The 25,900-nt window shown below is 46.9% G+C and overlaps 1 protein-coding gene across 1 annotated transcript in view; it reads right to left on the reverse strand.

The window, feature by feature from the left end:
* The window catches only part of Hhat (hedgehog acyltransferase), a 252,931-nt gene that overhangs the window by 57,817 nt on the left and 169,214 nt on the right, over positions 1–25,900 (reverse strand). The window contains exon 10 of the mRNA NM_001398579.2: positions 11,776–11,977. Coding sequence (NP_001385508.1) covers positions 11,776–11,977 — 202 coding nt within the window. The remainder of the gene's footprint in view (positions 1–11,775; positions 11,978–25,900) is intronic.

A 25,900-nucleotide genomic window follows, 5' to 3' on the forward strand; every position in this document is an offset into this window, starting at 1 on the left:
ACAAGACAGTGGGCCAGATATAACCAAGAGAGAGTTTGTCAGTCCCAGCTCTGTTCTGTTCTTGGTATCTGCCCTAAAGAAATGTTCACACATATGTGTGAGAAGCTTGAATTGGAAGCTTCCCTGAAGCTCCATCTGCAAAGGAAAGAAAATGAGAAGCTTAAAGTCAATAACAGGAGAGTTCTCTCAGGAGAAGGGTTAACTGACGACATGCCCACTCTACACAGACCCTGCACGACCACATGCCCACTTCACATAGGCCATGGACACCCCACACCCATTCCACACAAACCACTTGGGAACACACCCCCACGCCACACCGATCATGCATCGCTGCATTCCCCCAAGAATTATCTTTCCAGTTTATCACTAAGAAGTAAAAGAAGTTCACAACAGTCACAGGCTCCTTAACCCATGCACACTGCATACCGGCTGCTGGGCCTTGGGAGGAGGTGAACAGGGAACTTCAGTCTCGATTCTGCATTCCTTTAAAGATCTCCTGGTTCGTGAATTATAAGCTAGGAAAAGGTGGTGGGAAAGGGAATTCTAGTCTTTCCACTCAGTGACCCTATACTCTGGCCACCTCCCTTGAGCATAAACAGTCAAGGCCCATGAGGGAGAAGCTGGAAGACTGATGACCATCATGCCCAAGTTTCAGCTGCTCACAGTCATGGCGCCTCCCTCTCCAGGCTACACTGGAGTCCCTTGGGACCACTAAATAACCTAGGACAGGGCAGGAATGGCTTCAGCAGTATCCTGTTCAACCAAAAACAACAGCTTGGGGAAAGGCCTGCTTCTTAAGAAACCGTAACATTTAAAAATTTGAAATTGGGGAGAGGTAATACATTCTGCAATGCTCCATCAAGGGACCTCCCAGGAAAAAAGCCTCTATGATTCCCTGGTTAGATATCTGTGCTCCTTCTCCTATCTCGTGAAACTGATAGTACACGTCTGAAAATGGTACAGAGCCCTAGATAAGGAAGCAGGTAAGAAAAGTCAACCCAATGTTATAAGACAGAGAAGATGAGGAATCCATATAGCCAAGGTACCCAAATATTAGTTCCCAAAGAGAAGAAAAGTGTACACATTTATACACAGAACAGGAAGAGGCACAGGCAATACATGCTCCACAGAGCTTGTTAAAGATCTAGGCAGTGAGCATGGTGCCCTCATTTTCCACACCCACACAATGAAGGTCCCCTGTCTTAGGGTTTCTATTCCTGCAACAAAACACTATGACAAAAAAGCAAGTGGAGAAGAAAGGGTTTATCCAGCTTACACTTCCATATTGCTATTCATCACTGAAGGAAGTCAGGACAGGAATTCAAACAGGTCAGGAACCTTGGTGCAGGAGCTGATGCAGAGACTATGGAAGCTTGTTGCTTACTGGATTGCTCTCCATGGCTTGCTCAACCTGCTTTCTTATAGAACCCAGAACCACCAACCCAGGGATGGTTCCACCCACAATGGGCTGGGCCCTCCCCCATCAATCACTAATTAAGAAAATGCCCTAACTGACCTGTTTACCACCCTATCTTATGAATGCATTTTTAATTGATGTTCCGTCTTTCAGATAATTTTAGCTTGTGTCAAGATGACATAAAACTGCCCAGCAAATACACCCCCCAGATAAACTGTACCTGAGAAGCTCTAAACTGAGGGCGTTATAGGTGCTATGAAATTTGAGAACATAAAAAACATTTGCCTCAAAGTATCTAGAAAGAAAACAGTGGACACAAAGAAACAAGAACAGAAACCCAACAGCAAAGGCAAAAGACACAAGACAGATAATACCTTCAACAACTGCCAGAGAAGTTGCAACATAAAACCCCAAATCAGATACCAACTGTGTGAGGATTAAAGACCGTTTTTAAGATACAAAAGGTCTCTAGAATGTATTTCCCAGATCCTTTTCTAAAAGGCTGTGCTGCAGCAAATCACACAGTAGGGTATGGATGGAGTAGTAACAAGCTGTCTCAGGGCAACAGGAATAGGATGTAGCAAGGAGACAGAGGAAGGGCAGGCATCTGACAGACAGCAGACCTAAAGCACAGTGGTAGCCGCAGAAAGAGTTTCAACAAGGTTCATCAGAAGTCAGCTGACTGTCTGACCATGGGGATTTCCATCTGAGGGAGTTTGTTCTCCAACAGCAGAGTCTGGGAAGAAGTAGTGATGGGAACCTGGTCAGACCAGCAAAGAGGACACAAGCTGAGGTGGGGACCAGGTAAGCAGTGTTTCATCCTGACAGTGAGTCACTTCCCGTGGTTAAAAAATAACCACATTGAGGGATAGGGGGATGAGTCTCACTCAGAAACCCATTGCCTTTAGAAGTCAAAAGTAAAGAGTGAGTTAGTACAGACTTTTAAAAGATGACTGGAAAAATTGGGGGAAACTAAGAGAGATCAAAGTTGCTGTTAGGGAATGGATGTGGGAGTTGGGGGTGTGACATCTATGGTAACACAGCCGGCATTGAACAACAACACCTCCGTCAAGTACAACCAGCAGACACCATGGTGGTTCCCTAAGAGTCTATCGCCTGGTAATATGACAGCCATTTAGTTTGTACAAGTTCACACTGTAAAGTTCACGTCATTATAAAACACCTACACCTCCATCCTTAGGTTACATGTGACAAACCACCACCTTTATGAGCCCCGAAATTCACTTGGACTGATTTTTCAGATTAGTTACTTCACCCACAACTGTGAAGACTACAACTAAATTCCCAGTTTCGGAGATGGGAGAAAGAGCTCTGAGGGTCAGTGCTCATCATGCAAGTGAAACGGCCCCAGGACCTACATTAAAGTCTGGGCGCAGGACCGCCTGTGGCCTCCACACTGGGAAACAGTGATAGGGCAGGTGGCTTGGGCTTGAGGGCAAGCCAGTCTTGCCAAGTTGGTGAGCTCCTGGTTCAGTAAGAGACTGTCTCAAAAACAAAGGGAGATACCCGACATGGGCCTCTAGAATCCACATGCACACATACTCATGTGTGCATGGGTAAATACATTCAGGGATACACACACACACACACACACACACACACACACTTCATAACTTGTTCAAGAATGGAGGGCTGGAATGTTGGAATGTCACCTAGTCTGTTGCTCAATGGTGCACCAGCAGTCAGGACACGCAGAACAAATGGGCAGATGCCCCACGTGGGGCAGGAGGGATTTATCCAGGAATACCCTTTGTGTCCGAAATATAGGATGCTCCAAAGAGATCACATATGACTGCATTCAACTTCCACAGGGTAGAGCTAAATACTTGTCTTTCCCTGTCTCCAGTCCCCTCCTCTCTGAACCTGAAGTATTAACCAACCCAGAAGGGCTGCAGTAACTATTAAGCAATGACATTTCAAAAGAGCCCCAGACAGTGTCCATCTAGTCTCTTCTGTAATGAAATCTGAGAGCTACAACAGCCCCAGGTATCTTGTTCCTCAGAATGACAACTCTACCCAAAAAACCTCGAACACAAATAAGATATGGGCCCAGGCAAGTCAAGCCTCGGCAGGGGTGAGTCCACCCTGCTAGTCTGCCCCTGACTAGACCACAGTACAGGCTCACCGTGCAGAGGTAGAAACCATAAATTACTCAGCACAGGTACCCCTGGGAGACAAGAAGCAGTGACTTCCATTGCTGCTTTTCTGTGCTCCTGTGTACTTTTAAGTAAGTCTTATGATATATACATGCCTTAATCCTCACCTTCCCCTAACAGGACAAGCACGTTTTCTTATAACGGCATTGCACCAACACTGTCGTTACACCAACCAACGCCATCACTTTCAAGGACATTCAGCTTGGCAAAGGCCCTGCATCTTTTTATATCATGGTTTTCTGCCACCCTCGTAAGACACAGACAAGGGTCATTCCATTGTTGACTCCAACCTGCTACAGGAACGGGGCCAACACCAGAGGAAACAGGGACTCAACTTAAAGCGCTCTCCCCACTTTGTGTGGGTAGTTACAGGCACGCGGCTGCCAGCCCAGCTCATCTCAAACAAGGCTAGCAGCTGTTTGGCATGCTTTTTTAAGCGGAGTTTATTTCTAGGTCTTTGGAGAGATGTGAGACACTTTAGAAGGGTTTTATTTTAGGAGTCCTGTGCTCCATGCCTTCTCAGAGCTTTAAAATGAGCACTCACACATGCTATACACACAGAAGTGCAACACACACACACACACACACACACACACACACATACACAAACACACATAAGAATATACGGCATAGTGTGAGCATATTACTTGGGAAATAAACAAAGGACAAGCAAGGGACCCAACAAGAATCTTGGCAGTTTTGACCCTGCTGTTTCCAGTAGATAATTTTAATTTGGGGGGTTGGGGGTAAGAAAAGAGACTCAGCCTTAGGAAGGAAACCCAGAGAGAGCTTCAGTGGGTATGTTACAAGAGCTTTTCTTTTTCCCATGAGGGACTGCTCTGTGAGTCTGTGTTTTGCTCTCAGCTGGGACAATGGAGGCAGGAGAGTAGATGATCAGAGCGGGAGCTGCTGTCCAGAGAGTCCTGCTGTAGCTGAGCTGATGGGAAAAGAAGCTGAAGCCACAAGTCAGCCTTCCGGGAGGAACTAGATGCTGTGCCAAGCCTCCCCTCGGGGCAGCCTCAGCAAACGGGAGTCTATGCAGGCTGACATACCTGAGCTGATGGGGAATTATTCTCAGAGTTCTACCTGCTCACCAGAGATGGTGAGACCTGGGCTTCAGATTGCTACTGAGAAGAAAATGTACAGGGGGCAGTTTGCACTGCCGTTTCAAGCTTTATTGATGGTGGCATGGCAGGAAGATCACAGAGGGGCACCAACCAGCCATGCTACCGAGGAACATGCTGTTTATAAGAATAGGCCTGCTCTAGCCTGTGGAGTTATCCCAGCATGCTGGTTGACACATGGTATTAATATGTTAATTTAACGTGGTCGTTTGGTTAAGGACTTTGCATTTCCAGATTCTAAGCTTGATTCTCAAGTCTTTTACATGAGGACCTTTCGGTCTTTCCAGCCACCCTTCATGTCATGTCGACCTACGGACTCCAACAAGCCCTCAGACTCCCGATTTCAGTTGTGCATTATCAGGGCCAGGCTTCTCTTCCCTCCTAGCCAGCCAGTGCTTCTTCTCACTCATGAGGGTTCTGCTCAACCCCAGCTCTTTGGAGACCAAGAGCTCGGCTCACATCAACTCCTTCCCTCACAAACATCAGTTTTCTAGAAGCTTCTTTCTGGGTATAGTGCATACACACCTTCTGGTCCTCAACTGGCTTGCATTCCTCTCAACCACACCAAAAGCTGCAGGGAGAGAGGTGTGACTCACCACTCTTTGCTTCTGTTAGCCCTCTAACCAAGGCTCTTCAGTCTCATTTACCTGATCCTTGAATGGCATCGCCCCAGTGAGCTCCCCGCCTCTATGAAATAGCCTCTCCTTGGTTTCTGCAAAGCCACTCCTATATTTCTACCCCTCTTTCTGGTTCCCTCTGTCACCCAACTATTAAGTATCAGGGTGTCCCAAGCTCAGTGTGAACATACCTTCTCTCTCCTCACACCTTCCTGCCCCTCCTCTCCTCTCCAACTCTCTCTCAGCCTCAAACATTATCATGCCTCCAAAGTACCACCCATATGCTCCCAGAATTTTCATTTCTAGGCTGGATCTTTCTTCTGAGACATACTTGGCCAGGTTCTATCAGTCCATGTCTCCTTAGATTGTGAAAACAAGTTAGTTTTTTGTATAGAACACTTGGATACTGACACAGACAAGTCCACTTGTCTCGAATCTCAAGCATCTGCCACTGAGATGATCTCCTGAAGAGAGGCCAGGGAAGACAAGTGTCCATTTACAGAAGAAGTTAACTAGATAGACCCCCCAGCTGCACAGTGACCTGAACATCATCCACTAGAAACATGAAGATCAAGAACAAGGAACCACGAAAGAGGGATCGTGTTACTTGCAACTGAGAGTTCTCCGCTGCTTAGCCATGTCTCCCCCACATAAGATGCTAAACTTAAGAGTGAAGGGACAGGTTTGCCATGCCTAAGTAGGTTCAGTCTTGGGAGAGCTTGGATCCCCTCAGGCTTATGCCCAGCAAGCATCTACTCTCTCTCTCTCTGCTACAATGGACACAAGTGGGCCAGCAGGCTCCTCCTCATAGGCAAGTTTGTTTTATATTCCCTCAGAGACACCCTGGGGCAATGGCCTCTGACCACTAAGAAAGTCTTTCTAGCTGAGTGAGCTAGTATCTGGTGCCAATTGAAGGTCTTGTCATTTAGTGAGTCAGGATCCCACAGATCAGGTCACCACAGGGTAAATGGCCTTTGGGCCAGTTGTCTGCTTATATTCACCCCATTACAGTGCTGACAGCACTGGTCCTTCACAACCCATTGTCTGCTTTGCTCAACTGGCTGATAGGTCAAGTGCAAGGAGCCATGGTCTGCTTTCTTTCTGATGTATCAGAACCTCAGACTCTTCTAGAACCATTAGACTGATGTGTAGTGGTTAAACTCTGAGGCATGTTTCCTAAGTTAAGTCTGTAGGTAGAGATTTCATTGCCCCATAAGGGATTCGGTCATCATATGCAGACACTCTTGGAGAGAAGAAATGGGGGCTGAGGAAGGAGAACATGTTTAAATTATGCAATAAAATGGAAATCAGGAGCGAGTCGGGTGAGATATGGGTTCACCTTTGTGTAGGAATGACTGACAAGCAGCCTGGGAGGATCTCTACCTAAGGAGAGATCAGATCCCAGCCAGCAGAAAGCAGAGTCATGCCACTGATGCTTTGAGCTGCCACCGCTAAGAGATTTCAAGGCTGAACACAAATTCTGGCTCCCTGAGGAGTACAGTGTCAGGAGAGAGTGGGTTGCCTCAGCAACTCCTCTACTTCCAAACAGTAAAAGAACTTGGTGAAAATGCCTTTTGCCAGCTTCCTACAGGTCTCTACTTCCCAGAGTCCGAGGCAACAGCCTGCCCTCTTTGTGAAGTAGCAGGATGTTAGCAGGTGGTCTCTTCCCCATCCCTTTCATATACGCACATATCTTGTATTGAGCATTAAAGCAGCAGTTTTCAATCACTACATCCATTGGTGTCTGCACCGCTATAAAACAATGTCTCAGCACAATGCTCGGTAGTCCTCCATCTTCCTGGGTTCTTCCATACCACTGCCAAGCCCCTCCTCTCTCTTCTACTCCCCTCAGTGAAGTCAGAAAACCTCACTCATTCCCTCAGCGGAGCACTGTGCCAGTATGGCCATAACTGTCATTGTGTGTTGATCGCCTGACCTCCCTAGACTCAAAGTTCGGTGAGACGGGGATGGATTAAACATCTAAAAGTATTTCACTCAGCTGTGACAGCTACATTAGAAGACAACATGTGTTATCCCAAATGAATTATCCAGAGGGACCCGCCTGCACCAGGAAAACCAGCATAGAGGTCACAAACAAGATGTCTACCAAGACAGAGTCTGAAGGATTAGGATATGGTGGGTAGAGAAGACACCCCAGGAGATTAGAAGCCCGTGTGAGGGAGCTGTAGCTTGGAGAGACAGACTTGCAGAGGGCAGAGGCCTGTGTGAGGGAGCTATAGCTTGCAGAGGGCAAGGGCCAGCAGGACAGGTTTCAAGACAATAATGGGCAAGGTCTCAGAGTCTGCCCTGAATGTTGAAGACCTAGTTCTGTGAAGATGGAAATCACGTTGGGTTTTGTTTTTTAAAGTCTTTCATATTTTCATGAGTGGGTGTTTTGCCTTCATATAGGTATGTGCACCAAATGCATCAAATGCCCATGAAGAATTAAAGAGAATCCTGGATCCCCCGAAACTCAAGTTACAGACAGACCATTGAGAGCTGCCACGTGGGTGCTGGGCACTGAACCCAGGTCCTCCCTAAAAACAGCAAGTGCTTTTCACCACAGAGCCATCTCACCAGCCCTAACAACTGGGTATTAAAGAGGGTGGTGTGGTTGGATTTTTACTAAGGAACATCACTAGGCATGAGGAAGGTGATGAACTGTGGGGAGCACCATGGAAGAAGCTGCTTGGTTGCCAGGCACAAACTGAGATCAGTGTGGATCTGGAGGGCTCCCGTGGCTACACGGTGACTGAGAAAACCCCAAGATCAAGTCAGAAGGCAGGAGAAACAGTGCAAACAGGAGAACAAAAGGCCAATGGTTTTGGCTTTGAGTAACCTGAGAAATGATGTTATCATTAACATAGAACACATATTTAAAGATGAGAAAACACGGGTTCAGAGTCAAGGCGCCTGAAAGGAGTCCGAAAAGAGGTTCAGTGGCCAGCTGGATCCATGAGGCAGGGAGCACCATTAATGAAGATGGTTTCAGGTTACTGAGGTCTGGGCTGGAGAGGTGGTTCAGTGGTTAAGAGCACTTGCTGTCCTTCCAGAGGACTGTGTTATTCCTGTGGCAACTCACGACCACCAGGAACTCCAGTCCCAAAGGATCTGATTCCACCTTCTGGCACTGCATGCAGTGTGGTTCACGGACATACATACAGGGAAACCACTCACACACATAAACTAAGACTGAAAGATTAAATCACCAGTCAGATATGCTACTTTTAAAAATGTTTTATGAAAAGTGGGTTTGTCCTGATAACCGTACTATTCAAGATGATGGCCAGAAACCACAGTTAAGCTACCTGGATGGAAATTAAATAAGGAGGCTAGAGAGAAGGCTTGTCAGTTAAGAGCGCTGGTTGCTCTTTCACAGGACCTGGATGCAAATTCCCAGCAACCACATGACAGCTCACAACTACCTGTAACCAGTCCTGGCTGATCCAATGCCGTTCTCTGGCATCTGTGGGCACCATCCATACACATGGTACAGAAACATACATGTAGGCACGGGCTGGCTAGTCTTAGGTCAACTTGACACTAGCTAGAGTTATCTAAAAGGAGGGGACCTTAACTGAGAAAATGCCACCATACAATACACCTGTAGAGCATTTTTCTGAATTAGTGATTGAGGAGCGCCCGGCTAGCTCAGTCGGTAGAGCATGAGACTCTTAATTAGTGATTGATACGGGAGAGCCCAGTCCACTCCTGGGCTGGTGCTCCTGGAAACCATAGGAAAGCAGGCGGAACAAAGCTGCGGAGAGCATGCCAGTAAGCAGCACTCCCCCGTGGCCTCTGCATCAGCTCCTGCCTCCAGGTTCCTGCCCTGCTTGAGTTCCTGTCCTGACTTCCTTTAATCATGAACAGCAGTTCGTAAGTGTGAGCTGAAATAAACCCTTTCCTCCCCGACTTGCTTTTTGGCCATGGTGTTTTATCACAGCAATAGAAGCCCTAATTAAGACAAGGCAAAACACCTATACACATAAAGTAACGAAACAATTTTAATTAAGTCCTAATTCAGTGTCTCAATGGCACTAGCCATATTTGGAGTGCCTTGTGTAGCTGAGACTCATGTGTTAGTATAGAGGCAACTTCTATCACCTCAGGAACCTATCAGAGACCACGCTATGAAAGCTGAGAGAAACAGCTTCCAGACAGCAGATGCAACATGACCAGATGTTCCTGTTGCCATGTCTTGTCCTCCATGATGGATCCTTAAACTGTGATACAAAGCCAGCCTTCCTTCACCAAGCTGCTTATGTCCCAATGATGAGAAAATTAAGACAAACACCACCCGGGCTTCCAGGACAAACAACAGCTGATATAATTTTTTTAATTTAATAAACTACATTAATAATATAAATTTAATATACTTGTAATTATTGAATTATTCTACCAAAATGTATATAAAATTATTACATACCTGGGTGCCTGAATTGTGGGTGTAATGTCAAATGTGCTAAGCTCGCAAGGGCCTTGGGTTCCTTACCTACAGTGCGGCGGATCCTGTGTTCAGAACTTCTGGTGAGTGAACTTTCCTGTTTGGTTTATTCCTAACCCGATTTAATCTGCGCTAGGTCACAGGGAACAGTTGGGTTACTCCCTTAATAGTTCAGATCCACCAGTCTGTGACTCAGAGCCCAGGGTACACTGCTTCGTATTCTGTTCAAGGTTAATATTAGCGCCTTCTTGAAGGAGCATTGGAAACACAGTGCCTGAGGCTAAGCGGGAAAAAAGCCTCTGGATTTGGGGGGTGATCACTGGCGTTCAGGCTTTGGGGAAGAGCCTTGAGTCTTGAGAAAGAGGACACCCTTAAGATGCCTCTTCTCACATGGCATTCAGCATGACGTCACCATCGCTTTCACTCTTTGCTATAGACTTCATAGACAATTCCTGCCTTTAGGATCCTGGGCACCACAGCTGAATAAAACTTTTATCTTTTTATAAAAAAATATTTACTTTAATTTTAATTATGTGTCTAGGTGTGTAGGTCTGTGGATATGACCAAAGTACCCTCAGAAACCAGAAGGTGGCGCCAGATCCCCTGGAACTGGAGTTGCAGATGGATGCCAGCATTCAAGTGCTGGCAACCAAACCAAGGTCCTCTGGAAGAGCAACAAGCGCTCTTAAACACTGAGCCATCTCTCCAAACCCCAAATGCTTGCCTTTACACGGCATGAGAATACTTAAATCTCTTCCAGTGTGGTGCTCTGCCGTGTGCTCTGTCTTTTTATTGAGATAACTGCCCTTCTGTATTGGGCTATCTTTATTAAAACATGCTTCAGTGCCTTGTTCCATCTCGGTGATTTTTAAAATGTATTTGCTTTAGTCTCATGCACCGGGTGGACTTTATCTGCATTAATCATTTTTTTGTTTCCAGTGAAACCTCTTTCGTGTTTTACAGCCTGCCACGAGAGCAGACACTGACACATTTCCTGCTGGGTCATTCTTTGGGTTGGCAGAACACTGTTCATATTCAAAAACACTGATTTCCTACGAGATCCTCGTGTGTCGGCTGCCTCATTTGCGAGGCAAAATTATATGTGTAGCACTTGAGACATCTATGAAGGGAGCTGTTCGATTAATATCCCAGTCATATCTATAGGTACAGAATGTGGTTTTGCACCTTAGCCATCTTCTATGCTAGTACAACAGACAGCTTCTACCAAAAGCTAAAATACCAGCATCACTCGGGACAGGCAAGTGCATCTGGGAGGTGGGGGCATCTGGGAGGTGGGGGCATCTGGGAGGGTGGGGGCATCTGGGAGGGTGGGGGCATCTGGGAGGTGGGGGCATCTGGGAGGGTGGGGGCATCTAGGAGGGTGATGCCTCATCTGTAAGGCAGTAAGAGCTGATATGCAGTGTGCAGAGTCAGCCGTGAACATGTGAAAATCCATAACCTGACAGCTCTACTCAGGAGAACTGATCCTGATTATGATATCTGCATCAATAATATAACATAATATAATATAATATAATATAATATAAATGATTAATAGTAGACTAATTAAATCACACATTTACTAGGCCTTTTGACACATATCTGCCAACTTGGAGAGGCTGAAAAACCACCATAGCTCTTACTGTGAATGGCTGAGTGTGAGCATACAAACAGAGCATACATAGAAGAATGAGTTTTGATGTGAATTTTGTTAATTTACTCTTGTCTGGATTTTGTAATTTTTCTATAATAAATGCCTAGGCTTTTAAAGTTACAATATTCACTCATATGCCCATCCAACCAACCATTCACATATAAACAATGATTGGTGTTGAAGCCCCCCTACCCCACCCCAAACATACTTTTCAAGAATGTACACACTCTGAAAGTGTCTGGCAAGGATGCCTCATCGTTGAGTAGATCTGGTGACCACCACCCCTCCTTCCTCAGCTGTCCTCTACCTCACAGGCAATGAATGATGGATCATGCTCACCAAAGTCTCCCGGACACAGGGTGTCTGTAGCAGCCTCCGGACCCCACTCTCCACAGTGACTCCCAGCCAGTTGAGCGCTGCCCAGCACCAGAGGTCCTCATAGCTGCCGTGCCAGTAGCTCACAAACGCAAACGTCATCGCGGTAGAAAGCAGCGTCCCCAGCAGGCCATGCTGGGACCCACCCAGTGGGATATACACATACCTGCAGGAAGAAGAACTGTGAGAAGCTATGTTGATGGGGGTGGGGTCGGGTGTACCTGCCTCTCTCTGCTCTCCCGCTCGACTCTCTCTAATACCAACAGTATTGTTGATGGTACGGAAAATCCCACTTCCAGGAAGCTGTAGCCATCCCTTGAACCAACTCTCCACCTCACTCATTGTTGACAAAGCCGCAAACCTCCACAGGGAGTGGTTTTAGGTTAGATGAACATTCACACCAAGGAGCCCTCACATTATGGCAAAATTCACTTACAAGAGGTGAGAGGGGCAGCAATAACTTGAGAGCCTCTGACAGATGCAACCAGTTCTGGAGCCCATTACTAGGTGCCAACCATTGGAAGGACAATGACCATCATGGCCAATGTGCCTTTCACAGTGCAGACAACTAAATTTATGGTAAACCAATCGTTTCAACTCAGTTGCTACAGGCAGGCCCTTACAGGGCAGAAGTGGGGTGGATAAGAAGGGAAACAGGGATGAACCCAATTCCATACAGCAAGTGACCCAGATGGAGAGGAGCTCTGGACTCACAGGAGTGCAGGACCACAGTCTCTTATCTTCTGTCCCACTGCGTGGAATCCTTAGATACTTCCCCGAGTGAGTAATGCCCAAAGCTGTGAGAGTCCAAAGTGCCAGAGCATGCCGTCCTCTGTGGCTTTAAAAGCCCACAGGCCTTAGTTCTTTGTGATCAGTTTCTCTTTGTCCCTCATCTGTCAAGGAAGGGACAGAGACCTTTATCTGAAGACATGATGTCTACAAAATGAAGATCTATAAGGATCTTTTTACTTGATTCTTTGAAGCACCATGTGGTTCACACCTGCCATCCCAGAATCCCTGTGATACTTGCTTACTGTGGGAAAAGCTTTATTTAAAAATACATTTTTGATAGAACTGCTTTTCAGAAGAAGCCAAAAATCAATAAAAATTAACCAGATCAGAAAATAAACAAAAAACTATGTAAGTATTTTATTTGAAATAATTTAAACAATGAATAAAAATTAGGCATATTACCGAGAAGCCCAGTGGAGATTCACTAGATATGTACATTGTGCAATGTGATTGGCCCCTCAAACTCTTTTTTCCAAAATCTTGGCTCTAGAACTCAAGACTTTGTGCACGCTAGGAAAGTGTTCCACCATATCTCAGCCTCCCTTCAACTTCTGTCTTTCTTTATGGTAAAATTCAGCATCATTCCTCTGAGCATATCTAAACACACATATGCTACTGTCTTCAGTAGTCACTGTCAGGTCCCCAAAACACGCCCCACTCTGTTCCTGTGGCTCCCCCCAGTTCTCTCTCCACCCCTACCCTAAACCTCCTCTTGCCTCCTTTTTCTTCTCTTCCCCTCTCTCTACTCCCACCCCCTTCTCCTGTCATGGCCAGGTCTGTTCTGCTGGCCATGATCAGTCTGGCCATTCTCTCCCTTCTCAACCACACCATGGAGCGAACATGTCCTCACTTCATTCAGTCACTTCCCACACACAAAGATGACTGGACTTCCCATTCTGGCTGACTGGGATTGGCTAACTTGACTGCTGACTGACAAGGACTACCTGTGGCTGTGCCTGAGGTCGAATTTTAGGTTTCACTTAACCACTAAGCTGCATGCAAATTCTCCTCCACACTTTCCCTTGACCAGGCTCCTCTCCCCCAGCTACACCTTGGTGCCCATGCTTGGCTGGCCTGTACCACACAATCGTAGCAAAAATCCTGTTAGGTCAGTTTAGAGGGAGTTCCTCCCTGCCCCATAGATCACCCTTGATATTCTAATTCCTTTCCCCTCCCCCAGACACCTTAGTGAGGCAAGAACTGCATTGGAGACTGGGGTGGTGGCTCAGTAGGCTAAGCACTTGCATTGCAAGCACAAAGACCTGAGTTTGACTCCCAGAACACCCTCTTTCCCCCAAAAGTGTAATTTCAAGGGCAAGTGTAATTCCAGGGCCAGGGAGGCAGAGAAGGGGCTGTGACTCGTGTTCTCATCTACCTGATGAGTTCAGGTCAATGAGACACCGTCTAAAGCATGTTGACAGCACCTGAAAAATGACACTGAAGTCATTCTCTGGCCTCCACATGTGTACACACATGTACATGTAGTACCTACACACACGTGTGTCTGCACATGGACAGGTACACAAAGAATCCCACTAGGTCTACCTACCAGAGTCTCCCTAAATCCCAGTGTCTCTCCAGCAATTTTCCACTCAATGAGCATAGAGTCGGTGAGTCTGTGCTCTGTGTGTGTGGGTCTTACTCACCTCGGGTGTGTTCACAACAGTTTCCTTCGGAGGCTCCATCCTCCACATCACAGTATTCTCTGCACAGAAGGTGTGCCTAGCAGGCCAGTGATTTTCTAATCTCTCTCACTCTATAATATCTACAATTTCTCTCACTCTCAAATCAATTTGTAGTTTAGATGATAAATCATACCATCACCTTAGCTAACCCCATTTTAGAAGCAAGGAACCGAAGCTGACAAGTTAGTTTGGTCAAGAAACCGAGAAGGGCCAAGATAAAGCCTAACCAGCATCGCCAAAGCTAATGTTTTTCTCTGCACCCAAGACTCATTCCAAAGACCCTCTGCCTTTCTCCCTGGTCAGAAAGAAGGCCAGAGCTATGTTACAATGGAGCCACTTCAGAAAGGAGTAGAAAATAAATCCATCCCAGGCACCAAATCAGGAGTGATGTACCTATACATTAGGTGTCTATACATTGGGTGCCTCTACATTTGATGTCTATATATTATGTGTTTATATATTAGGTATTTATACATTAGATATCTATACATTGGGTGCCTATACATTAGGTGCCTATACATTTGATGTCTATATATTATGTGTTTTTACATTAGGTGTTTATACATTAGATATCTATACATTGGATGCCTATACATTGGATGTCTATACATTAAGTGCCTATATACCTGGTGCCTATGTATTAGGTATCTATACATTAGGCAGCTATACATTAGGTGGCTATATATTAAGTGTCTATATGCTAGGTGTCTATATGCTAGGTGCCTATACATTAGGTGCCTATATATTAGGTGCCTATATATTAGGTATCTATATATTAGGAATTGGTGTGCCTATACATTAGATGTTTATACATTAGACACCTATGCATTAGGCAGCTATACATTAGGTATAATGTATTAAGACATGTTCCTGAAGCGGCTGAAGATGGCTCTGCTTATGCTGTGAGCATAAGGACCTGAGTTCAATTCCTAGATTGAAACACTAAAATCAAAGCTAAGACAGGTGGATCGCTGGAAAGTGCCTCTGGACTAATGGGTAAACTCCTGGAAAGGGGGGAGGCCATGCCTCAAAAACACAAACAAAAACATGGTTGTCGTCTGAGAAACAACATCCAACACTACCCTCTGGCTTGTCTACACATAATCTTGTACACATATATGCACAGACAGACACACACACACACACACACACACACACACACTGCACACATGTATGCACACAGAATCCTGTATGCACATATGCATGCACACAGAATCCTGTATACACATGCATGCACACAGAATCCTGTACACACATGTGCACATATAATCTTGTACATACATGTATACAGACACACTCTCTCTCACACACCACACACCTGCACACATGCATGCACACACAAACCTGTACATACATGTGCACATTCACACAGGGAATGCTCCTTCTGCTTCCAGCACTTACTGAAGCCTTCAGGGAATCAGAGCATTGTAAGAAACACAGACCTGAGATGTTCCTGTGGTGATATGGCCATGCCTGGCTGTGAAACAATGGGCCCATCTTGCTCTGAGGCCACATGCCACGGTGCCAGGTCCACAGAAGGCTTGACAGTGTGGGAGGGAAGGTAATGAGGGTAGAAAGTGGAGCATGAGAGGACGAACCCGTGTGGCATCGAGGATGAGGGTCTCTGAGCAGAGGGAAAAGCGCTGGGTGCAGCTGAAGGGACACCAAGGAGCAGGCAGTGAGCAGGAGAGTCTGCAGGGGCACTGGTCTTACTTGGAGCTCTGCTGCCCCCTAGAGGCTTCTTGGTTATCGGCGTGCACTATTCAGCAGGGGTTTTGGATTCCGACTGGAATTTCTGTGGCCTCTTCCCCTGCACATAATGATCATCTTCAGTAGCACGGAGAACGACTATGGTTAAGGGAAACATCGCAGTATTTACAGACTTGGTCTCGTGCTAAAGGTCATATGCACTAAAGAGAAGTGAGCTACGGAAGTCAGAAAATCCAGTACAGAATAAAAGCTGGCCATGACCCTCACCGGTGAGACACGGCATTGGGTCCCATTTGCAAGCTCGGAAACCTGCAACAGCCACCCCTTCCTCACATGGAGCTATTTTAAACCATAAGCTCTTTGCTTTCAAACATGACAGCTGACCCAAAAAAAAAGTCTGAAAATCCTTTATATTCCAGAAATTAAGATATTGCAGGTCTCCAAGGGCATAGAGCTGCTTTGGTCCAAACCAGAGGAGGGTAGAGCCTTCCCTGCTCACTCTGGAAGACAGTAGGTTTGGCAAGAAGGAGGTATGGGGATTTCTCTTTAATGCATCCTACCAGCCTGGTTCTGTGGTTACTAAGAACAAAGGCGTATCTGCCACGGTAAAGCAGTCACATGAACACTCTGATGAGCTGCACAGCCACTGACCTGGCAGAAGACCCACTTAGCACAGCAAAAACATAAAGGTCTCTTCTTGGGGGGACACTGAGTCAGCATGAAGCCTGATCTTGCCTGACCACTTGGGTGGTCCCTGCCGGTATCTCTGCAGGCCTCACTTTCCTGCAAAATGTTTCCTGCAAAAACACCTTGCAGAATTCACACAATGTGGACGGCCCATGGACATGCAGTAGGTAGACGACATTCACAATGTCTGCACCTGACTGGGTGCCCATGCCAGGCACTCTCTGCACACTGTAGACAGCCACCAACACAAGTTTCCATGGAATAATAAAGTTTGTTTCGCCAAGTTAAATCTAATTCGTTCCTGACACCATTATCACAATGGGAGTCGTCCTCCTCATGGGCAATGGTCTCCATATTTGGTCAGATCTATAGATGACATATCTGATAGTCTTTTCTGAGGCAAGGCCTCTCACTGTAGCCCTGGCCGGTCTCAAACCCATGACGATCTTCCTGCCTTGGCCTCGTCCGTGCTGGGATTGCACCCATGCATTGCCTTTTATTAACTAATACTGGGTCATCTTGCTTGGGCGAATAATGTTCCTTTATGAAGATGTGCATTGATAAAACATTAGGATAACCCCAGAGGGCACCAAAACACATCAGAACCACACTAGGGAAGGAAGCCAAAGCAATGTCCTCCCCGGTTAATTTGACCACAAACAAGCCTACGTTTCAATTCCTCACTTCTCCCCACATCTGCCCATAGCTTGTGGTTACTAGCTGATCTGTGGTCTGTCCATTGTATGCATCTGAAACTGTGTCGTTAGTTGTGTCTGCATTTATGCCTCTCCCTAACCATGGGCTTCACTCTGTATTTATTGAACAAATGCAGAAATCAAGTTATGGGGATGAAATGAGGGGTTCTTCACAGAATCTTCAACAGTTTCACAGGACAGATGCTTGACTGACCCTGATTACCACTCAAGATTGCAACAGATATTATCAAGCTATACCTATGTTGTTTGCGATGTTTAGAGTAGAATCTGTTTTATGATTGCTTTGAAGCCGTTGGCTGCTTTCAGCAGATGATTGACATAATATATATATATATATATATATATATATATATATATATATGGGTCAGGGAATGGTAGAGCACATAGTTTAGGATTAAAGCTAGGGTTGTAAAAGCTGATTGTGTGGGAAAGAGAAGGCAAGCAAGGTTGGTTACATTGTTCTCTTAAAGGCGAGGTAAAAGTAAACAGGCTGAGTGCACCATAGGCTTGCAGGTTAATTACATGGTCTTAAATGATCTCAAGACACATAATTAACCCGGCCGAAAGGTCCAACAGAGATCAGTCTCTTTGGGGGGTCAAGAGATTCTTCCTACAGACATGTTTGGACTGGTGAACTCCATTAGCTACAATGGAGTCAGGTCAGAGGTCAGAGGTCAAATATTCATTCCTGGACAGACTAAATGATTGTCTGCTACAGTGACCAAGCTGGCACCCAGTCAGGTGAGTCAGAGGTAGAGCACAGGAAGTTGGTAGGAAGATGGGTGGGTGACTGTGAGCAGTTCCTGTGAAGGGGAGGACAGTTTGACTAACCCCCCTCCCCCCATGGCCTCCACAAAGAACACCTCACAAACATGCCTGCAGTGGGGCCAGGGTGATGACAGTTCATGCAGGTAACCTGCTGGGCTTAAATTCAGTCCATTTTCACCTTTCTCAGGAAGATCCCTCTAAATTTTCTAGCTCTCCCTTTGACCTAGAGAGTCACACAGAAGGTGCACTCCTTCCCGAAAATGTCTCTGAAGGCAGGGCTCTTCTATTACGGCTGCCATTTCAGCCAAATTCCAAGATGACAACAGGGCTAAACAGGTGAGGAAGTATGATCCTGGGGGGTGGGGGAAAGTGTGTGTGTGTGTGTGTGTGTGTGTGTGTGTGTGTGTATGTGTGTGTATGAGTGTGTAAACAGGTGAGGAAGTATGACCCTGGGGGTGGGGGGAAGGAGTGTGTGTGTGTGTGTGTGTGTGTGTACTCACATTTTGGTGTTCTACATTAGCCAATGATGGTGTGCAGGTCAAATCTCCATCCTACAGGGCACAGATAAAGGTCTAGTGTTTTATTTCTCATTATAAAGCTAAAAATTACTTATAAAGGGTTTTAAAGGAGGATAAAAACAAAAATGAATATAATTTGCATTACTATCTTTCCCTTCAGTGCCGATCATAATGGGACTTTAATAACTAGGAAGCCACAGTTGGCTAATGGGGAGCCATAGAGTTGCTCATTTCCAGAAAGCAAGGAGAGAGGTCTACCTGCAAAGCAGAGGGATATTCTGAGCCTGGAAAATTCTCTGCTCCTTCACTAAAAGGTGTCGGGTAGAGATGCCTTATGGGGAACTAAGAATTCTATGTCCTGTCTCTCAGAAAAAAAAAGTGGACATTATAAAATAAAATCTAAACTACCCATAGTGGTGGCTCGTTCCTGTAATCTTAGCAGGCAGGAGGCAGAGGAGCAGGAGGATGGCTGTGAGTTAGGCTAGCCTGAAGCAATGAGTAAAACCTTGTCTCAAAACAACAGCAACAACAACTCAGTCAAGTCCATCTCGTCTGTATGCAAACATCCATGTTTATGTAATTAGATGCCCATAGTTTTAAAAAAAAATCTCTATCTTGCAGCTCACAGAGCTGGTAGCTCTGAGGAATGAAGTGCTGTGCCTGACGCAGGACTATGCTTAAAGCCTAGAGAAACACCCCACTCGGTCTTCAGAGTCCAAAACCCAGAGCTCACGCCTCCAGAGGTCTGCCTTCTTGGGGCAGAAAATGTTGAAAGGTTGCAAGGGCCAGCCCAGGGCAACAGCAGAGTGCAGGACAAGGAGAGCGTGCTCAGGAGCGGAGCCTGTCTGAAGCCCGCTCCACTGCAGAGCCTCAGCCAGTGTGGACAATGGCTTCTTCTGTGTGAGTGTCTGTGGAGATCGGATGAGCTTTAAGAGGCTTCGGGAGGCTTATGTTCCCTGCTTCGTTGTGGCAAAGACACTTAGAGATCCCAGCCAGCTGGGTGTAAACGAGGGGACAGTGAGGCCAGGCAGGTCTCAGGGATGTGTTCATATTGCATGGATGAGTAATGCCCCCTCCTCCATCCTCCCTGCCCTGGTAACTCCCAGTCTTCCCTCTGCTCTCCACACCTCACTACAATGGCTCCCTTCCACAAGTGGATGGTGCAGGAGATGTTGGACCTCTTGGCTTCTCTCAGCAGAACACTCCCCAGGTTCCTTTTTCAATGTTGCTCCAACAGGGAGGATTTCCTGATTACAGATGTACACCTGCACAGACAATAGCTTGCTACTTATCACAGATTGGATCTAAAATGTCCTGTCCCCCAGCAGGTGTTCTGGAAGACTGTAGTGCCTTCAGAGTGTGAGGCCTGTTTGTCCAGGGGCAGGCTACTTGAGGCAGGCCTGTGTTGTCAGCTTCCTACCCATACCTTACAGACAAAACCAACAGGTTCCTGCCACTGCTGACAGATCCCTGTCACCATCTCCTCTGCCCCTCCTCCTCCTTCTCCCTCCTCCCCATCCTCCTCCCTCTCCCTCTTCTCTTCCTCCTCCTTCTCCTTCCTCCCCTCCCTCCTTCTCCTCCTCTCCCTTCCCCTCCTCCCCACCTCTTCCATACCACATTCTCAGAGACTGAACCAAAACAAACCTCTTCAGCTGCTTTTGTCTGGCATTTTGTCACAGGGATGAAAAATTAACTGATATACTATATTTATGAGCAAAAATGAAGAAAACCAAAGGCAGATGACAAAAGCTTCATAGAGATCCATATATTTATTCCCCTGACTCTGGTGAGGGCTTCTTAAGCGAGTGCATTTGCCAGAAGGTATCAAACTTTAATAGGAATAGCTTCAAATTGTCAGTCACATTCCACAAAGCCGTCTCATAAATGGCATCATCACAGAGACAAGCACTCCTGTGTCTTTTGTAGCACATGAACTCCGTCCTGCTGACCTGAGGATCTCTAACGATCTCTTTACCCAGCACCAGCAGCGGATCCAGGCCTAAGTGTGAAGAGATCAGTGATGTGAATTCAACCCACTGCTGCTGATGCTTAACCCGGATGTCAGCCAGGTTCCTCCACACATGTGGAGTTGAGGGTGTGTTGATGACTGAGGATAAAGACAGCCTACCACAGACCAGACCATCCATCTCCAATACTCTGCCACTAAGACACTATATGGCCCTTCCACTCAGGATACGCCTCACCTACAAAAGTCACTGAAATGTCCCTTGAAATGAGTGGCTACTGTGTAAGTGAGGGGGATTGTATGTGTGTGTGTGTGTGTGTGTGTGTGTATGTGTGTGTGTGCGTGTGCGTGTGTGTATGTGTGTGTGTTAGTTTGATATTGATAAGTATACATGCATGCACATATATATAGTTTATCATATATATATATATGATACACACATATAGTTTGGAATACACACACAATATAGTTTGGTGTATACACACACACACACAGTTTGGTGTATATATACACACACTCATACACATATATGGTCTTATATATACTTGCCTGCTACTCACTGAATAGCCTAGAATGGTCTTGAATTCAAGGCAATCCTCCTGCCTCAGCCTTGGGAGTGCTGTGGGATTGCAGGCGTGCATTACCATGCCTGGTCTGGTTTTCATTCCTCCATCTTGAAGCAATCTGACAGTGCTCTGGAGGGACAACCGTCCCAGTGACAGACGAGCCTTTGAAATAACCCTCAACAAACAGCACTGGAAGATGCCTTCCTCAGGACTCTCCACTGTGTGAACAGAGGCACGGGCAGCCTGGGGCAAGGTTCACCTGAAAGCAGACTGTGGTTTCCTTCTATGGGTTTCTAGCCCGTCTTCCAGGCCTGCCTTTGTGTTGGGCTATAAATAAATGCACGAAGCAGATTCCTTGGAGTTTCTCTTGAAGGAGCAGAAAGAGGGTATAGATCCTCAGTGCTGTCGAGAATCGCCTAATCGCTAATAAAACGATCCTCGAAGACCCAGTTTAATAACCACCGAGATTTCCTGGCTGCCTGCCTGTCTTCCTACCTTCCTCCTAAGAGGATACTAAAAGCACTTACATGCCTCTCCAGGCCACGTGAAATGGGGTAGAGCATGGCAGACCGGAAGCAAAGGGGTGAATGGGGGGGTGTGACTCCTCTCCTTCCCCTGCTGACTGAAAGGGGTGCGGGGAGCGGGGGGAGCATCGTCCCCTTCCCAAACACTATGCACCCTCCTGTACTGTGCCATTGGACGCACAGCTCCTCTCCTCAGCGACTTCACTGTCTGCTCCTCCTGGCTTGTCTGCCTCTCACCCACATCCTACCCACCGTTGGCTCTCATTTTCACACTCATTTATCATGGCTTCTTGGGAAACGTGTGCTCTAAAGGGAGCCTGCACAATGTGAAGGTCACTGTACTGGTACAGTGCCTTGGGCCCTCCAGAAGAGACTGTTCTGAACACTCAAGTGCAGTCAAGAAATGCCAGGAGGCCTAAAGGAAGCATTTCATCTCCATTGCACGTTTGCCGTGCAATGACGCAGGCAGCCATGCTGGATGGGGTCTCCCGGAGGCAAGAGGAGAGGCTCTGCTGAGCGCAGACCTCAGGTTCCCATGGCAACATAGTGCCACATGCAGAAAGCCTAGTTAGTGGTCACACAGAAAAACTTAACAGCTGGATATATGACTACAAGGCAAAAGAAAACTGCTGCTCCCCAGAGGAATGCAACCGTCACAGTGGCCAAGAGTTTAACTCAGACGTCTTATCTGTGGTGGATTCCCATTGCCTTAGGACCCATCAGCCTGGCTCCGCCAAAGTCAGCCTCGAACTGGCTCCTGCCTGGACTACCACCAAAATAGACTCCCCCCCACCCCCCGTCAGTAGTGAACTCATCTGGATCTGAGTCCTGTAGTCCTTCCAAGGCCTACCTCAGCCATGGTTTCTTCTACTGGGGTTCGATACTCACCTTCAAGGAATATTTTTCTCATCTAATCTTACTCTTCGATGTGTTTGTGCATGTGTACACACCTTGGTTTCTGAGACTGTGTCTCTAATTAACATGAAGCTTGCCAAGTAGCTAGGCTGGCTGGTTAAGGAACCCCAAGAAGCCACCTATCTCTACAGCCCCAGTCCTGGGATTAGAAGTGCATGCTTCACACCCAGCCTTACCCACCTGGGCTGGGGGAAATGGACTCAGGTCCTCCTGTTCGTAAGGCAAGCTTTTTACCAACTGAGCTATCATCCCGGCCCTCGCCCTTCCGTTTTGTATCTCTTGGGATCATATGTTCACTATAGTCTAACGGATTTTAGAATGTGCCAGGTTTCTGTACTGTAGACCACTGCTTAGGTGAGAACAAGCACCATCTGCCATGCCACATCAAGACACAGGAGAAAAGCAGAGCTCTTCTAATGCCAGGAGCCCCTGAGGTAAACCCTACAGCCTTCTCCTGTTCTTTCATCCTCCTCCTCCTCACCCACTGCCTCCCACACTGTAAACAGCGACTGCGGCAAGCTGACTTGATAAATGCTGCCACCCTCACACAGGGTGGCTCTCTGAAACCAGTTAAACCACTCACAGAGGTTCCTCAGACAAACAGGAGGGTTGGCAGGGCCTGGTTATCTGCCAACATTTTCCCCAGGGAAGCTGCCAGAAGTACCCAAAACGGTTTATCCAAAAAGCAAAGCAACACGTTTAGATCTTTTTAAGATTAGAGCACTTATCTGAGCATGGTGATGCCTTTAATCCTAGCACTAAGGCAGCCTAAGCAGGCAGGTCTCTGTCAATCTAGACACCCCCACCCCAATCTACCTATGAAGTTCCAGGATAGCCAGGGGTAGACAAGTGAGATCCTGTCTCAAAACAAACAAGCAAAAATTAACAGTTAAGTTGGGAAGGTAATTTGTGACTTTGACTCTTAGAAGCTTTACACAAGACTACCACCATCAGGTACATGTGGGGGTGTGCCCATGGGCCTTCAGGAGTGAGAGTGACTCTCTTTGCCCCTTTGGGGGTGCCTAAGCCAACTTTTCTAGAAAAAACAAAGAAACCAAACCCCTGTTTTCCGCTACGCACACTTTCCTTCACCCCAGTGTGTTGGTCACAGAGAAGTGCAGAATCTGGACCCTGGCTGGGAAAGAACAAAGGACACACACAAAGAACGCCTTTGGGCTCAGTGAGTAAAGCATTCACCTTGCAAGCCTGTCATCATGGGACATGTACACAATTCCAGAACCTGGGAGATTGAGGCACGATAGTCCCTAGAGCTTGCTAGTAAGGCAGCCTATTATCAAGGTCCACACCAGTTAGAGGCCCTGGCTTCAAATATAAGGCAGACAGAGCTTAGGGAATGACACCAGAGATTGTCTGTTGACCTCCACATGTAGATGTGCACACACACACAGGTATATACTCCCCCAGAACAATGGAACACATTGGCAAACAAAAGACCTTTCTGTGGGGAGCAGACAGGGTTCAATGGCCAGAATGTGAAGCAAGTGAGAGAAAATAGGGGTGATAACATACAGGTAGTGATGTCATGTGGGCAATGATGTCATATAGGCAGTGGGGTCATAAGGCAGTGATGTCATATAGTCAATGATGTCATAAAGGTAGCAGTCTCAGAACACTGCCACTCTATGCTGTCTTCAAAGAGGAAAGAAAATAAAGGCCTCAAGAGCTGAAGTGAATAATCCAAGCCTGAGAGTTGCTGGAGATGATGAGGCCATTCCCATTCTGGGCTGAAAACGAGCCTCTGACACACCAGCTTTGATGGAATTGTCGCAGCCCCCTCTCATTTATCACGATTATGATTCACGGTCCCTATCGGAGAAGATGCTTTTTATAACTGGGTGCTAGGAGGGAAAATTGATAAAGCACAAGTGACAATAGCTCTTTGACAGTCGCCCCACCCCTGTGCCAGGGCGACACTCACGGAAACAAGGCAAGACTACCGCCCTGTGCTCGGGAAACAATGGCCCTGAAGCATGTTTCTCAGGATGTGGTGACTTCTGGCTGGAGGACACCACTCATTTAAACGGCCCCTATGATGACCAAATGCACGCTTGAGTGCACACTAGAGAGTAATACTTTAAGAGCTGGCATGATACATAGACCACTTACGGATGGCAATGTGTGTGTCACACAATGTGTGTGTCACACAAGGCAGAGCCTTCTGTGGATTAAAAGTGCCACCACACAGGCAGTAACATTGTAAGAAAGCCAATGCCAGTGACCATGGGCTTGGGAACCACGCTGGGAAACAGTCACTTCATGAGGCTAGGGACAGAAGTGAGTGTAGAGGTCTCCTCTCAGTGGAGCCAAGAAGAAAGTGATTTCTGGGTGAAGGCTCACTCTGAGAAAGGCAGGCAGCTCAGTGATAGTTCACACAGGCTATAGGGGAAGCCAGGCCCTAAGTCTGGGAAGCAGGAAGCAGTTGGGTCCCCCTGACAGGAGTGTGGCTCCCATTTCTCCTGTCCTCATCCTCCTGACTTCCAAGACCAAGGTGGGCAAAGCTGCCAGCAAGGGATCACTTCCTGTCACTACTTTTCGGAGGTCAAGGAACAAAGACATTCCTTCTAGTCACTTCCTTCTTGCTTACCCAGGGTATACTCATTAACATGGCTCTAATCCAGCAGTCTTGGCTTTCTCATGTCCTCAGCTTTCCTGAGAAGGAGAGGATTAACGGGAACAGGATTTGCCAAGGTGATGCAGAGGCACGGGTCAGAGCTAAGCAGGACTCGGAGGTACTTATCTTCTCCTCGCATGGGCCAGATTGAGATCTCTCGATCTCTCTCTCTCTCTCTCTCTCTCTCTCTCCCTCTCTCTCTCTCTCTCTCCCTCCCTCTCTCTCCCTCCCTCTCTCTCCCTCCCTCTCTCTCTCTCTCCCTCCCTCCCTCCCTCTCTCTCCCTCTCTCTCTCCCTCACACGTGCAGATCTGTGGTGGTTAGAAGAGGATATGGAAACCCCTAGAGAAGAATTACAGTCACTGTGAGGTACCCAACATGGGCAAAGAGAACCAAGCCATCTCTCTCACCCCTGAGCTGAGTACCTCGAGAGCTCAATAAATCTCAATAAAATCTGACCCTGATTCAAGTCCATGCCCCAGGCTAAGAGACAGGCAGCCTCCTTCAATACCATTCACTGTTCACCTAGAACCAGAGGACTCAGAGAGAGATCGACTGTCCATGTTGCTATGCTCACATTGCTGAGATTCAACACGGGCTTTGAACTGTTTG

This window comes from Rattus norvegicus, chromosome 13 (assembly GCF_021556685.1).
Source record: "Rattus norvegicus strain SHRSP/BbbUtx chromosome 13, alternate assembly SHRSP_T2T, whole genome shotgun sequence".
Lineage (NCBI taxonomy): Eukaryota > Metazoa > Chordata > Mammalia > Rodentia > Muridae > Rattus > Rattus norvegicus.